This window comes from Lathyrus oleraceus, chromosome 7 (assembly GCF_024323335.1).
Source record: "Lathyrus oleraceus cultivar Zhongwan6 chromosome 7, CAAS_Psat_ZW6_1.0, whole genome shotgun sequence".
Taxonomy (NCBI): Eukaryota; Viridiplantae; Streptophyta; class Magnoliopsida; order Fabales; family Fabaceae; genus Lathyrus; species Lathyrus oleraceus.
The window spans coordinates 490613904-490629644 of NC_066585.1; the positions used below are offsets into that span (position 1 = coordinate 490613904).

General features: G+C 36.3%; 2 protein-coding genes across 2 annotated transcripts; both read left to right on the forward strand.

The window, feature by feature from the left end:
* Positions 1-210: 210 nt before the first annotated feature.
* LOC127104505 (uncharacterized) lies at positions 211-804 on the forward strand. The gene has a single exon (XM_051041689.1). It carries the CDS (start codon positions 211-213, stop codon positions 802-804), a length of 594 nt encoding a protein of 197 aa, XP_050897646.1.
* Positions 805-921: 117 nt separating this feature from the next.
* On the forward strand, positions 922-1464 carry LOC127104506 (uncharacterized). The gene has a single exon (XM_051041690.1). It carries the CDS (start codon positions 922-924, stop codon positions 1462-1464), a length of 543 nt encoding a protein of 180 aa, XP_050897647.1.
* The last annotated feature ends 14277 nt before the right edge of the window (positions 1465-15741 follow it).

Genomic DNA, 15741 nt, shown 5'->3' on the forward strand with positions numbered 1-15741 from the left:
GCATGTGCAAATTCTTAGAAGATTCATTATGGTACTTATATGCCGTCTGAAGAGGAATCGTATTGGTGGGATAATGCTAGATAGAGGTTTGAGGCCAATGGTATAGTGATTACTTGGGCTATCTTCAAGGGATAATTCTTGGAAAAATATTTCTTGGATGATGTGCGTGGCGGGAAAGAGGTGGAATTACTTGAACTTAAGCAAATTAATATGACTGTTATAGATTATGTCGCAAAACTTGAAGAATTGTCTAGGTTCTTCCCTCACTATAATGAAGCAGAGACTGAGATGTCCAAGTGTTTCAAATTTGAGAATGGATTGCACCCAGAGATTAAGCAATTTATCGGGTATCAGGAAATTCGTCAGTTCTCCGTGCTGGCTTACAAGTGTCGTATCTATGATGATGAAAATTATGCTAGATCCTCTCATTACAAGAGTGTCAGTGACAAGATAAATGGTAACCTGAATCACAGAAAATCGTATGGTGCTCCATGTGTTAAGGGGAAGCAGAGGACTTCTGATGAGAAAAATCCAAATGGGGGAGGAGCTCCTAATTTTATAAGGTGTTATAAATATAGTGAGTTTAGGCATCACATCTCTGAGTGCAAGAGTACGACTGCGAACTGCTTCAAGTGTGGGAAGCCAGGGCATCGAGTTTTAGATTGCAGGGGTAATATTGTTACTTACTGCAACTGTGGAGAGCAAGGTCACATCAGTACCAATTGTCAGAAGCCTAAGAAGGATCAATCAAGAGGAAATGTCTTTGCATTTCCTGGTACTCAGACTACAGTACAAACAAGTTGATTTGAGGTATGTGTTATACCTCTAATTGCTATTATTGACACTGGTGTAACACATTCTTTAATTTCTTTGGATTGTGCTAAGAGGTTGGGTTTAAAGTTTTTGTCCATGGTCGGGAGTATGACTGTTGACACTCTGGCTCTGGGTCCAGTGACCACTTCTCTAGTTTGTTTAAACTATCCATTAATTATCTATGGTAAGAATTTTGGGATGGATTTAGTCTACCTATCGTTGAATAAACTTGATGTTATCCTTGGGATGAACTGGTTGGAGTTCAACTATGTGCATATCAACTGTTACAACAAATCTGTATCGTTCCTTGACATCAATGAATATGAGGGAATGTTTGTGTCAGCTAAGCAAGTAAATAAGGTTGTGAATGATGGTGTGCAGGTGTTCATGATGATGTTATCTATGAGTGCAGAAGTCAAAGTGGTGATTAATGAGCTACCAGTGGTATGTGAATTTCCAGAAGTATTCCCAGATGATGTCCGTGATTTTCCACCAGAGCAAGAGGTTGAGTTTGCTATTGACTTAGTACCTGGTACTAGCCTTGTTTCAATGGCTTTGTATAGAATGTCTGCTTTAGATTTGGGTGAGATGAAGAAACAATTAGAAGAGTTACTTGAGAAGAAATTTGTTCGACCAAGTGATTCTCCTTAGGGTACGTCAGTATTGTTAGTGAAGAAGAAGGATGATAGAAAGAGGTCGTGTGTTGACTATCGGCATCTGAGCCAGGTGACGATTAAGAATAAGTATCCTCTTTTGAGAATTGATGATTTTATGGATCAATTAGCCGGTGCTCATGTTTTCAGTAAAATTGATTTGCATCCGGGATACCATCAGATTCGAATGAAACTAGAAGATATCCCAAAGACTGCATTCAGAACGAGATATATGCACTATGAATATTCTGTAATTCCGTTTTGAGTGTCTAATATGCCTGGAGTTTTCATGGAGTACATGAAAAAAGTTTTCCTTCCGTACTTAGATCAGTTTGTTGTGGTGTTTATCAATGATATCCTTATATATTTGAAATATGAAGAAGAGCATAAGGAACATTTGAAGGTGGTGCTACAGACGTTAGAAGATAACAAGTTGTATGCCAATTTATACAAGTGTAAATTCTAGTTGGAAAAAGTGAGTCTTCTCGGGCACATGATTTCTAGTGGTAGTATTTTTGTTGACCCGTCGAAGGTTGATGTTGTGTTGCAGTGGGAGACTCCGAAGTTTGTTAATGAGATTAGAAGTTTCCTTGGGTTAGTTGGTTATTATCACAGGTTCATTGAAGGTTTTTCGAAGTTTGCAATGCCTTTGACTTAGTTGACTCGAAATGGTCAAGCTTATGTGTGGGATGTTGCTTACGAAGAGAGTTTTGTAGAGCTCAAGAAGAAATTGACGACTACTCCAGTTTTGATTCTACCGAATCTGATTGAACCTCTTTTAGTGTATTATGATGCTTTGAAGATGGGTATAAAAGGTGTATTAATGAAGAATGGCTAGGTGGTTGCTTACGCTTCTAGACAATTTAGAGTTCATGAGAGGAATTATCCTACACATGACTTAGAGTTGGAAACTGTTGTGTTTGTACTTCAAATTTGGATACATTACCTTTTTGGTTCTAGATTTAAAGTGTTCAGTGATCACAAGTGTTTGAAATATTTATTCGATCATAAAAAACTCAATATGACGCAGAGGAGATGGTTCGAGCTCCTGGAAGATTATGATTTTGGTCTAAATTACCATCCGGGTAAAGCGAATATGGTAGCTGATGCATTGAGCAGGAAGTCCTTACACATGTTGATGCTTATGGTACAAGAGTTAAGGTTGATCAAGCGATTCCGAGATATGAGTTTGGTGTGTGATGGAACTCTAACAGTGTTAAGTTGGGTATGTTGAAGTTGACTAGTGGAATTTTGGAAGAAATAAGGGAAGGCTATAAGACCGACTTAGGATTGATTAGCCGATTACTATTGATTAGTCTAGGCGAGGTGGGTGACTTCAGAGTCGACGAGAACAATGTGATCAGATTCGGAAATAGATTTTGCATTTCAAATGTATCAGAACTTAAAAAGAGTATTCTTGAATAAGGTCACAAGAGTGGGTTAAGTATATTCAAAAGATTGTCAGTCTGCATGGTATTCCTTTGAGGATTGTGTCAGACCGAGATCTGAGATTCACTTAGAGGTTTTGGGAGAGTTTGGGTACTAAGTTGAGGTTAAGTTCTGCTTATCATCCGCAGACAAACGTTCAAACAAAGAGGATTATTCAATCTTTAGAGGATTTACTGAGAGCTTGTGTGCTAGAACAATGAAGTGATTGGGATAACTACTTGTCTTTGATTGTGTTCACTTATAATAAAAATTTTCATTCTAGTATTAGAATGGAACTGTTCGAGGCTATGTTTGGGAGGAGATATATGACTCCTTTGTGTTGGTACGAATCGGGCGAGAGTGTTGTGCTTGAACTAGATATTGTTCAACATATGACTAAAAAGATTAAATTGATTCAGGAGAAGATGAGAGCTTCTTAGAGTCGACAGAAGAGGTGCCATGATAAGAGAAGGAAATCCATTAAGTTAGAAGAAGGTGATCATGTGTTCGTAAGAGTTACGCCGGTAAATGGTGTTGGTTGGGCTTTGAAATCTAGGAAGCTCACTCCATGTTTTGTTGGTCCATACCAGATCTTGCAAAGGATAGGAAAGGTGGCCTATCAGATTGCTTTGCCACCGCTACTTGCTCATCTTCAGGATGTGTTTCATGTATCTTAGTTGAGGAGATACATTCTAGATCCATCTCATGTGATCTAAGTTGACGATATACAAGTGAGGGAGAACATGATTGTTGAGACATCACCTGTGTGAATAGATGGCCAAAAAGTGAAGCAGTTGTGTGATAAGGATATTGTCTTGATAAAGGTAGTTTGGGGAGGACCAGCGGGTGAAAGTATGACTTAGGAGCGTGAGGAGCAGATGAGAGAGTCGTATCCAACACTGTTTTCCTCTGGTAATTTCCGAGGGTAAAATTCCTTGAAGTGGGGGAGAGTTATAACACCACAAATTTTAGTAATTTATTTTGATTTAATTATGTATTTTGTGATGAATTTTGTGTTTCATGTGTGCGAGGTAGGATAATTAAAATGTTAGAGTTTTAAGTATTAATTAAAAAATACGAGTAAAATAGCTTTTAGTAAATTTATTTATTTTGTTTTATTATTAGACAGAAAGTAATGAAATTATAATAACTAAAATAAAATAAACATAGAAAATAAGTTGGAAAAAGGGAAATGTGGGGCTTATGTTGAGTAAGTGAGGACAAGGTAGGCATTACGGAAAGATATTAAGGTTAAGACGGGGATAGGCTAATTAAGGAATTATGCTTTTATATAAAAAGATAATTGTGAGGGGATAGAAGTTACAATACGTGTTTTACGAGAAAAGTGAAAAGATGCTTAGGGCTTGGGAGAGAAAAAGTCAAGGATCGATCAAGAATTTTCTGCAATCACGAGGTAAGGGTGGGGGGAGATCATTCATTTATGTGTGTCATATCATGGAAGGGTAGGGAGGTGTCCCTTGGCCTCCATTAGGTTTTATGTGTTCTTTGATGTTGATGAATTTGATAAGCAATGATGTGTTTTGTGGTTGTCTGTGTGATTTAAGTAATTTTAATGTTTTGTTAAATCTGCCATTGAAATCATGCTGATATGTGATTTTTGTTGTGTTAAATTCTTGAGTTTTGTGGTGAATTAAGAGGTCTGTGATTGGTGAATCTAAATGAGAAATTCATGAAAACCTTAATATGTTTGTGAGCTATAGAATAAAATAAGTGTGATTATTTTGTTAGATCATGAATCAGAATAAATTAGAAGCATGTAATTTGGTTTGGTATAACACTGAAAGATTGGAAAACTTGGCATTGTCACGTAACAACACAATTGTGAAGTTTTGGAAAATCACTCAGTGACAATCGGTTGTCCCAAAGTGACAATCAATTGTACTAGTGTAAAAATTTGGAAAAAATGCACCCATGGCAATCGGTTGTAGCATGGGGACAATCAGTTGTCATGCTTTTGAAAAAAATGTAATTTTGGGGACTGGAACTTGGTGACGATCTCTATAGACCTCAAAATCAAGTGTGTTCAGAGGCGAGCATGGTGATATACCACCCTCGATTCAAGGGGCCTCATTTTCCATCACAATTCACCCGGTTCTGACTCCAAGCTCCCCGAAAACTCCAGAAAGTAGCAAAGAGAAGTTTTAAGACCCTGCGCTGGGGTCTAAAGACAATTTCCATAAAGAGGGGGACAAAATTTCATAATTAATCTCCCGACCTAGCAGCATCCTCGCATTTCCCTCATGTCGGGGCCTTTAATAATGCGCACTTTCATGGTGGAAATATGACGGGGATCCTACCTATGGGGAATCTTTAAGATACAACAAGTTTATAGTTAATGACGTCAGAAACTACAAGTTTAAAGCTAACGTAGGGCACCGATCTAACACAAAGGTGCATCTTAAAGGTGTAGGTGGTGGAGCTAGGATACATCCACCTCGATTCGAGCCAAGCCTCAGGGACAAGGACGAGGATCCTACCCTCCGAGAATGATTTTCTATGACGCATAGCTCATTACAAAATATTACCATGTGACATCAACCTCACCGATCCCATACATCGCCCAGAAAAAGAAACCAATCACCAAATGTAATATATATGGAAAACCCTAAAGATAATAAGCAAATGAAACAATAACAAATAGTAGCTGACATCACTCAATGCACTATGTTGTAAAAAGAGTAAGAAAATCCCAAAGACACTCTCATCATATCATTACAGTCCAGTGCTCGGTTTCTCTCGCAAAGAAAAAAGAAGTAAAGGCTTTTACGCCTAAAATAAATATCCCGCTATACTCGGTGAATTCGGCGGTTCGACCTAAACTGTAGAGTGAATAAAAACTTCACATAGAAAAACGTAAGCTGGAGTTAAAACATTTCGTAAACAATGATAATGTTACAACGAAGATCGGAAAAAAGATTTAAAGCTAACAATACTTGAAACAAACACCAAGGTAAAATATTTCATCAGATGTCAAAAATTATTTCACCAACGGATTAAGAGCCTGCGAAGCATTATAGAAAATGAATAATGGAAACAAAAGAAAAAACAAACAGAGGCATTTTGAAGCTGATGCCCCGGGACCGTCTACTTGAGGAACACTAAGGGCAAACTTAAAAGGATCCTGCGCCTCGGCATAAATTACAGTATCGAGGCAGAACTTCCTTGCCTCCTCTTAACTCCCTTGAAAACTTCGAGCATGAACCGTATTATCGGTTGAAGAAAATCACGGAGTGCCCGCCTCAGACCGACCACTTCATCTTAAAGATCTTTCAAGGCCTCGGTCGACCGAATAAAGTTTTTCCGATGCTCCTCTACCTAACGAGATTTCTTCTCAGCAAAATCAGAAACAACCTTGTATCACTTCTCTGTGTCTTGAAGATAACCCTGTAGCTCAGTCACACGAGCCTCAAGAGAAGAAGAAAATCCATATATTTACACCGCCTCTTCCAAAGATTGAAAATCTCTAACCTCCTTCCGTAACACAAAGAGCTCCTTCTGAAGATTGGTTCACTTAAGCTTCATAGCTTCGGCTTTCCCTTTCAAAGTATCCCTATCCTTGAAGGGACTACCTGGGGCCAATACATTACCATGTCTAATAGACACGAGAGAAAAGATATAAGTAGTTTGGACATGCTATGAGTATGCTCAAAATCCATTTCCATCTTATCCCGCTCGGGGAGATTATGGACAAAGTATAACTTCGACGTCGAGACAATAGCAGCAAATTCCTCAGGAGTGCGCGAAAGCCGAGAGGAGAAAGTGTATGGTATCTTTATAAATGTAGTTACCTCCCATGAACCATATTCTTTGCTATGCAATTCCATTTTGGAGAAACCTCAGTCCGAGGAGATTGTTGTTCTTCCTCTCGGGTCTCTCTTTGTTGAAACCGGAGGCGAAGTTGGGTTCCTCACTGTCAAAGTGTCTATAACGTCCAAAAGATTATCCATCCCGAGCACAGTATCCGAAGTTTCTACTTCCAGGTTAGGTGAAGAAATCAGAGCAAGAGTGGGCAGAAGAAGAAGTCCCATCACTTACCACAACCCGAATTGAATGCTTCAAGCATCAACAAGGTTGTAAAATATGTCCAACTTGCTTATTTGAACCATGTTGCCTGCAAAATGTAGTTATGCATTTAAAAAATGGCATGAAGACTCCGCTCTCACACAAGAACCCCCTTCTCTCTTCAAGGGTAGATGCACTCAAAATAGGATGGATATTAATTCGCCTTTTCCTCACTTCGGTAAGGCGCACCTTGCTAGGACTGAACCCCGACCTCATAGTCAAGCCCCAAAAACCAAGAGTGCATTTCATCCTTCATTGTCACCTCATCCAAGTAAAGAGAGTTTGACTGGGTGCAATAGGAGCCAACACCCCAATTAAAATGGATCTTAGACCAGTACTTCTGATACGAAACCCGAGAGTATTGAGGAGAGTCAGTGGGGATGTAAAATAAAGAGGAATAAGTTATAGTTGTAAAGGGCTTCACCAAGACAAAAAGTCTCAAGAATCGTCCCCGCCTAGAGTCAAAGAGCCAAACCAAGGGATGATCGGGTAATGCTGAAGAAGCCCTTGGTTATGGAAGTTATCATAAGACGTATGCCGCGGGAAAAAAAGATTGAAAAATAAGCCGATAGAAGGTTCCCAAGATTAGTACACAGTACACAGTTGAAAGACCCTTATGTATGCCCATGACCCCAAATGAAGTTAGGAAGAGGAAATCTTCAAACATTTTAGGACGGTCATCTCAAATTCAGAAAAAGGCAGTCATATCCCTACTCTAGTGAAAAAAAACATTAATAAAACGGGACCATATAGTCATTAAAAGAGATGGATATCTATCCTCTTCTCTTTTGGCACATGATAAATTGACCATTCTGAAGGATCACCGACCTCAATGTAAACATCTCTCAGGGTAGCCTCAGTTCTCATGACCAAAAAAGTACCCATTACTTTTACATCTACCCAATTATACGGCGACACATCTGATCAATGTCGAAGGATTAAATGCTTAAACACATCAGCATTACTAGGCTCACTACCTATGGTATGCAGGAGAGTCTTAATAGAATCCTTGGCAATATCGCTCCTTTACAGATTGACCCGTGTCTCCTCATTCGATAAGGTAGGAGGGGAATAGGAACTTCAACACGACTTGTTCTCCCGCCAACATTTGATAAAAGGGAATCTAGCGACCCTGAAGAAGAAGTTTCTCTTTCCAAGGAAGGCTCATATGTTCCTTCTGACCCATAGTTGTCGTATATGGTTATAATCTCAGGTTCTACGTGATCGTTGCTAAAAGAAGAATGAAGAGAATTAAAGAATGACCCATATGAGGTTTTCACTTTAGAACCTCTCATTGAATCGACATTATTGTCGCTTATTTTTCCAAGATAAAATAGAAGATGTAGAAAATTTAAGTAGGAAAGGTACCTTGTAAAAGAAGGTTGTTGAAGTAGTAGGAATTAAAAAAAGGCGAAACTTAAAACAAAGCTCTAAATCACCTCTAATGATATTGGCAGGAGGTAGGAAGAAATATGTTTTTCCTTGAAAGCTGAAAAATTGCAAAACTTGTTAATATTCAACTCACTCTATTTATAAGCTATGAAAGCTAAAGGATCAATGGCTACAACTCCACGCAGCAAAATATGCCAAACTCAAGCGCACTTAAGCACTCTATGAATTGCACCACACCTTAAATGGTCACGTCATCGCACGTATCAGGAATGAGTGACAAAGCGTCTCAATGGTGGAACCATATTAAATGCATCTGTTCCCCGTTACTTTTCAAAAAATTGATCACAAGTGATTCATTTCTATTTTACACCAGAACACGAAATAAAGGCCGATCAATGATACTTAAGACTTATCCTGGCTCCTTCAACGCCCGACATAGCCTTAGGACAACTGTTCTTAACCGACCAAAAGACCTAACGGCCACGACCCAATATGTCTCAAGCCCACTCTACTCGACCCAATATATAAAACAGTTCACATGCTATGAGAAGGTACACAATCTCTAATTTCCAATTTCACTTTACTCACCTTAAATCTTGAACCGACTTGAACATTTGAGTGTTAACCATACAAGTACAGTCTACACCACCTTAAAGGAGATTGAAGCTGCCGTTAATGATCAACCATCTTCCACTTCTTATCATTTCTATTTCTCAAACATAACATAATCTTTGAGCTCATCTTTATATTATGAGTGAGATACATATATTATTTTACAAATCAATAAGATTAAATTATTATTTATCTGAATTTTAAGATAATAAAATGACGAAATTTATATCCGGAACCTTCACCTTCATTTTACAAATGAACCTTTTCTATGATCACATTTCAACTTTGATTATTATATTTTTTTGGGGTGGCGATGATAACGACTTAGACTTGTAATCAAAATCAAAGAAGATCAACATCAACATTCCAATTAGTAAACGCAATAAATACAAAAACTTAATTTCCAATGGAACCCTCCATCTTAAATTTTAATTCTCCAATTTCCACGAGTTTGTGTTGTTGATTATTGATTACTGTGCGTGCTAGATTTCACATTTTCACATAGCTTCTTCTATTCAAAATTTTGAAATTCAAATAAATTAGTGCTAGGTTTGAAAAATTATACTTTCAATTTAAAACTACTTGCATGTTTAGGTTGGCGGTGATCAATTCAATCACATTTTCTTGTTATAACAATCATTGAATCTGAAAAATAATAAATCATTAAACATATTTGAAGTTTGTATGGACATTGATCTTAAGGATTTATTCGTTTCGTAAATGCAAATTTTCTATAATTTAAAAAATTCTTCTCGAATTCTGAGTGTATGAGATATCAAAACAACAAAAACTAATCACTAAGAAAAATGTAAGATGTAATAAGGAGAAAAAAAAGTGATGAAAAAAAGAAGTATAAGGGGTTTTCATGTTGCATGTTCTAGTATATGTATTGTCAAATTAAAATAAATTAATTATTGACTCAATTAAATTTTATTTTAAATTATAAATTAGATAAATAATAATATTTTTTAGTAAAACATTTTCTTACACTTTTTTCTTAGAACTATGAGATAAAATTTGTTTAAATTTTCTAATATATAATTAAAATTTATGATAATTAATTTGATATTTTATTAAAATTTTAATATGTATTTTTTTATTAAAATCTCTGAGTGAATGTGATTATCTCAATCAAATCGTTAATTTAAACATATATGTTTAGTGAAAATAGCATATGATTAAATTAAGTATTTGTGTTCGAGTGATAAACGAGCTCCTGCTAAAGTATGGAGATTCAGAGAATAGTCATAATAAATATCGGTAAGAAAAACTTCTGCATTGTGAGTACAAGATTCCCATTTGCGCATCTTCAATTTCATCCCCTTATTGCGTTGCACTTTTATTTTTTCATCATTTAGAATTTAAAGATCATTTTTTAAATAAATAGAAGTTCATTTTTAAAAACATAAATAGAAGTCTATTATTATTTTATTCATTGTTTATGTCCTCTTGTGCATCACAAAAGAGAGACAAAATTATATAAGTCTACATAACCATGTTCATGTTACCATAGGGTCACCATCCATAAGTTTAATACAATCAAGTCTATTTCCTCATATACATTATCAACATCATCATGGCAAGGCCCAACATAAACCAACTCAAAATTCAACTTTCCATTACGATACATCATCATTAATATCATCTTCATGCCATGCCAAATTTGATTTTTCCATGTTGAAACACTACCACAACATTAATATCATTAGCCATAATTTCAACCTAAATTAAATTCCACATTTCCATTTTTTCCAACAACAAATCGTCATCATAACCAAATCATATTTTACCATCATCATCTCATCATTCATAAACAAAGGCAAAAAAAAAATTGAATTTTAAAATGAAAATATCAAAAACAGCAACATCATCATATTCATTTGCTACCTCGATCAACATTCCATCATCACAAACATAATATATTACTTCATTACAAACAAGACAAAAACAAATTTGACTTGAAAGGAAAGTGAAGCAAAACTATTGCACCATTCATCCAAACATCCATATCAACGCACCACATATATGTTGGTATAAGTCCTAGAGGCCAATACTTTTGATACTTGTATCGAATTATTTATTAATAATAAAAGGTTTTTATTTATTATGTTTGTTAATAAAGTCTCTAGAATAGTTAGTCCGTTTAATGTATCAAGTGTGATTTGATCATGAGATCCCATTAAACATAAGGACATTATTCTTAAAGTATCTGTAGTCGAGCTTTGTTGTGAAGTGGGATAACATTAAAGCATTAAGACTATTATGTATATAGACTGATGATCATATCTCATGGATCATGGATAAGGAGTTATCAAGTCTTAAACATAGGTATGAATATTAGGAGTAATATTTATACTGGATTGACCCGCTATGAGAATACTACATAGAATGTTATGTAAAGTGTCATAAGTTATTCTCATGGCGATAGTGGTGTATACCACCCTTCGACCTGAAATCACTATGGACCATAGATGAAGATGTCGCATCTCTAAAAATACGATTCCTCGCGATGGTCGCAGAAAAATTATGTTCGAACAGAGTGGCCACCGAACTTTATTTATCCCAATGAAGGAATAGGAAAATTTCGATAAAACCTTTAGGAAATGGAATAATGGTCGTCGCAACCATATTCGGGTTCGGGAGTGGATTACGTAAGGGGAAGGTATTAGCACCCCTCATGTCCGTTGTACTCAACGAGAACCTTTTAGTTCAATTTGCAATTTGAGTGTTAATTTACGTTTATTTGTTATCTTTGGGTTATAAAATATTGAAAATAGAAATGGATGAGAACCTCAAAAAGGAGAAAGGGGAGGTTTTTTTATTAGTGTGCTCGCCAAGATACAACAATCTCCTGCCTACGTATCCTTATGGTATAATAAGGAAATCAGAGCATTCGTAGTTCGGGGAACTACGGTTGGTTGGTGTCTTTTAGTGAACAGCTGTTCAGATCGTGTTCTAAAGGCTAAACGCTGGCTTGTCTACTCTCGGTGGAGGCTTAAGCATTGGTTTATTATGCACATTAGAAAGGATTTAAATAGCGTTCTTTCTGAAAAGAGTTTTGATCACACAAAGTTGACAAATTGGATTAATATGTTTGATGTTTTGATTGGTTTTGATCGCACGGGGGCGAGAAAGATATATATTTGATGTGTGGAGACATTTTATTAGATGACGATTACTCGGATATTCGAGTAAGACAACTCGTATCCTAATAGTCGAGGAGAGGAATCGAAGGCTCTAGACGATCTCCCTTTTCATCCTTAATTATAGAAAGGATTTGATAATAATTAAGGTGTTTTGAATGGATGACGAATACTCGGATAATCGAGTAAGACAACTTGTATCCTAATAGTCGGGAAAAGGAATAGAAGACTCTAGACCGCTTTCTGTTTCATCTGAGTATTTATGAAAATAAGGTTGTACATGGTTGACGTATTTTAGAATGAATGACAAGTACTTGGATGACTGAGTAAAACAACTCATATCCAAGCATTTGAGAAGAGGAGTTGAAAGCTCAAAACCATCTCCTTTTTTCGTAAATATAGTTTGTTAAGAAAATGATTTGATTAAGTTGTATGTTTGTGGAAAAATGACAATTGTTCGACTGACCGAGTAAGAGAACTCGTATTCAAACAATTGAGGAGAGAAGTTGAAACTCAAAGTCAACTCCCTTTTCATTTCATTATTATGAAAGTGCTTTGATTTAATCGGGGTTTGTGCTTAAGTGGATTAGAGATGACAATTATTCGGTTAACCGAGTAAAATAATTTGTGTTCAAATAATCGAGGAGAGGAGTTAAAAACTCAAAACCATCTCCTTTTTATTCCTAAATGAAGTGGTATTTAATTGTGATTAGGTATTTTAATTTAATTTTAATAAAGAATATTTGATGTCAGATTGAGGTTTAAAATTTGTATTTTGTGAATGAATTGAATTTATTTAGTGAATAGTTCATCTAATCAATTAATTAAAATCGAATAGGTCTCATTGTAAGAAGGCCTAAGAGTAAGCCATGTGAGGTTGATGGCGATGCTTTAAAAAAATGGGTTCGACTTTGAATCGAAAAATATGTGATTTATTTTAAATAATTTAATATAACAATTAGAGTGATTATGGGATAAGGGTCAATATGAAAATATGACTCAAATCATGGTTCAAACGAACTTAGGATTTACACAAGTGAGTTCAATCAAACACATTCAAGATGATATCTTAAACAAATTCTACAACTTGGAACAATGATTAATTTTCAATTAACAAATAAAGTATTTAAAATAAAAATTGAGTAAATAAAATAAAAATATTATTTTTTATAGTAATATTACTCTAATGTATATTTTATATGTATATATAAGATATGAAATAAAATAAATAAATGAACAAGCAAAAAATAATAAGAAAAATGGGCTTAAAGTGAGAGGCCCAAATCTGGGCGCGCTACTGAATGATGAGGGGGTTTAATTAGCCAAAAAAAATCTTTGAGCCCAATTTGAAGGCACAAAACGCAGGGAAGAGATGCTGAGCCCGATCAACCTTGTTGACCTCCTACGAAAGGTCCTGACCATCAGATCCATTGATCTGACTTGGTCAAACGAAGTGGTGAGGTCTGATTGGCAATGCACGGTAAGGAAACGTGGGGAGTCCACACAGGATTGCCTGGTTGACCAAGGTCAACCCAGGCGTGACCTTCCAAGAGGAAGCCACTTGGCGCACATGCGCCCACTCCAAACCACCATTTAAAAATGAAAATGGAATGAATTACTTCATTTTGATCATTTCTTTCTCTCTCTTTACTCAAAACTCATAGTTGCTCTGCAACTCTCGCCTCTCCTCTCCGTCATCACCATGGCCAACACCTGCCGGAGAAGACGGTGGCGGCCGGCCAACCGTGGCGGAGCCGCCTTCTTCTCCGGCGACCCCCACCCCAAAACCTAAACTTCCAAACACAAACTCCACCTTATTTTTGTCGGTGACCAAGAATCCGACCTCGGTTTAACCTAAATGCTCTTCCTCCGACCGGATCGGCGTCCCTATCAAAACGGAGACTCAAATCTCCGTTCAACCCTCAAAATCAAACACGCTTCTCAACTGTTAATGGATTCGACACGGCGAGCGGTAAGAAAACTTTTTTAAAAACCCTAACCCTAATTTTAAATTTAAACCCAACAAATATTGTGATTTTAAGAAATTAACAAAAGGTTTTTGTTTTATTTATAGAAATGAACAAAACGGCGTATGAATTTCAAGCGAAGAAGGAGAGAAGAGGGCTACTTGGTTTGCGTCGCCGATGATTCGTCAAGGCTCAGATAAGTTCTTTTTCTCCTTTAACTTTTCGTCCTCTTCTATTTTTCTCTCTGAACGCTTTTGTTTTGGATGCTGTTTGGTTGTGTTTGAATGAACACATATTTTTTGATTTCTTTCCTGTTTTTATGATTCACCGTCCTCTCCCTTAATGTGTTTTTCTCTGGGTATATATGATGAGTTTTTTAAGTCTTGAGATAACTTGCTAGGTTATCTTTTTCATTCCAGACTTTATGGGATTATTATTTTGTGGATTTATTGTTGTTTGAACTAGGTGTTCGTTATGGTCTTCTGGGCAAAGCTTTAACCTATTCAATTCATCAATTTATTTTCCAGCTTTTTTTAAGTGCTTATTTGAAAAGACTTTTAATCTTGAGTTGATTTTTGTAGGTCACACAAATGAAGTGACCTCAATTGAAGGGAGAAGTCTGCGCCACCTTTTGGAGGCAATTGGATTTTGGGGTACTTTGATTCAAACGACGGTTTTGGCACCATTCAACGCTCATGATCACTCCTTAGATCTGCATCAAAGGTTTCAATCGCCATAATAGGTAGCCGTTTCTATCACTGATCATGCCCATTCGTAAGGATCACTAAAGGAAAATTTTTAATTTCCTCTGCGTTTTAGATCTAAATTTTCCTTCAATACATACCATACAAGCCATGAAAATAAAGAACAAAATAAATTCTAAATTGAATAACACTGTTTTATTGAATTGAACATTTGTTACATGAGTTTAGTACATACATACACTAAAGCCACAATCCCATACATCATTCAAACTCATGTTTTTCCCTCAGCAGCTCACACAATTCTTGCCTTACTCACAAGTTTTTCACTCACCAATTTCCCCCCAAGAACCTCACTCACACACTCACATCATCACATTTTCCCACCCAATTTCCCTTCACTTGAGTCTCAATCTTCTCCTATATAAACATGTCCTAATTCACTTCTTAAGATATTCTTAAATTCCCCAAAGCTCTGTAGAAATTCTACCACCCTACCTCACTAATGTTCTCCCTTATAAGACTTTGTGAGCTTCACCTTGAAGCTCCAAGGTTTAAAGCTCTCACCTACATCAGCACCGCGTAATACCATAATTCCTGGCTCAATATTTAATAAGATATTTCAAATAAAATTCTACAATTAGAGTGTCACGCATGCTTCACCATATCATAAAAACATTAGCACAACATAGTCGTTTAAAAATAAGCAGCGGAAAATCACGAAGTTCAACATATAAGTCTCAACATCAAAATAGTAACAAAAGTCCAACATAAGCAAGGCATAAGACAAATAAAGAATGAGCATCCCATCCTTTATTCGTTCATAAATAATAGGGAAGTAATGATAAAACCTATAACCTAAGGGTAAGATGCTAGGTTCGGAAGTCAGTTAAGTAAGGGGAAGGTACTAGACACCCCTTACCTCCATTGTACTCAATAGGATCCTCCT

Excerpts from the sequence above, each read along its gene's own strand:
- LOC127104505 (XM_051041689.1), top strand. The coding sequence starts at position 211 with ATGACTGTTATAGATTATGTCGCAAAACTTGAAGAATTGTCTAGGTTC.
- LOC127104506 (XM_051041690.1), top strand. The coding sequence starts at position 922 with ATGACTGTTGACACTCTGGCTCTGGGTCCAGTGACCACTTCTCTAGTT.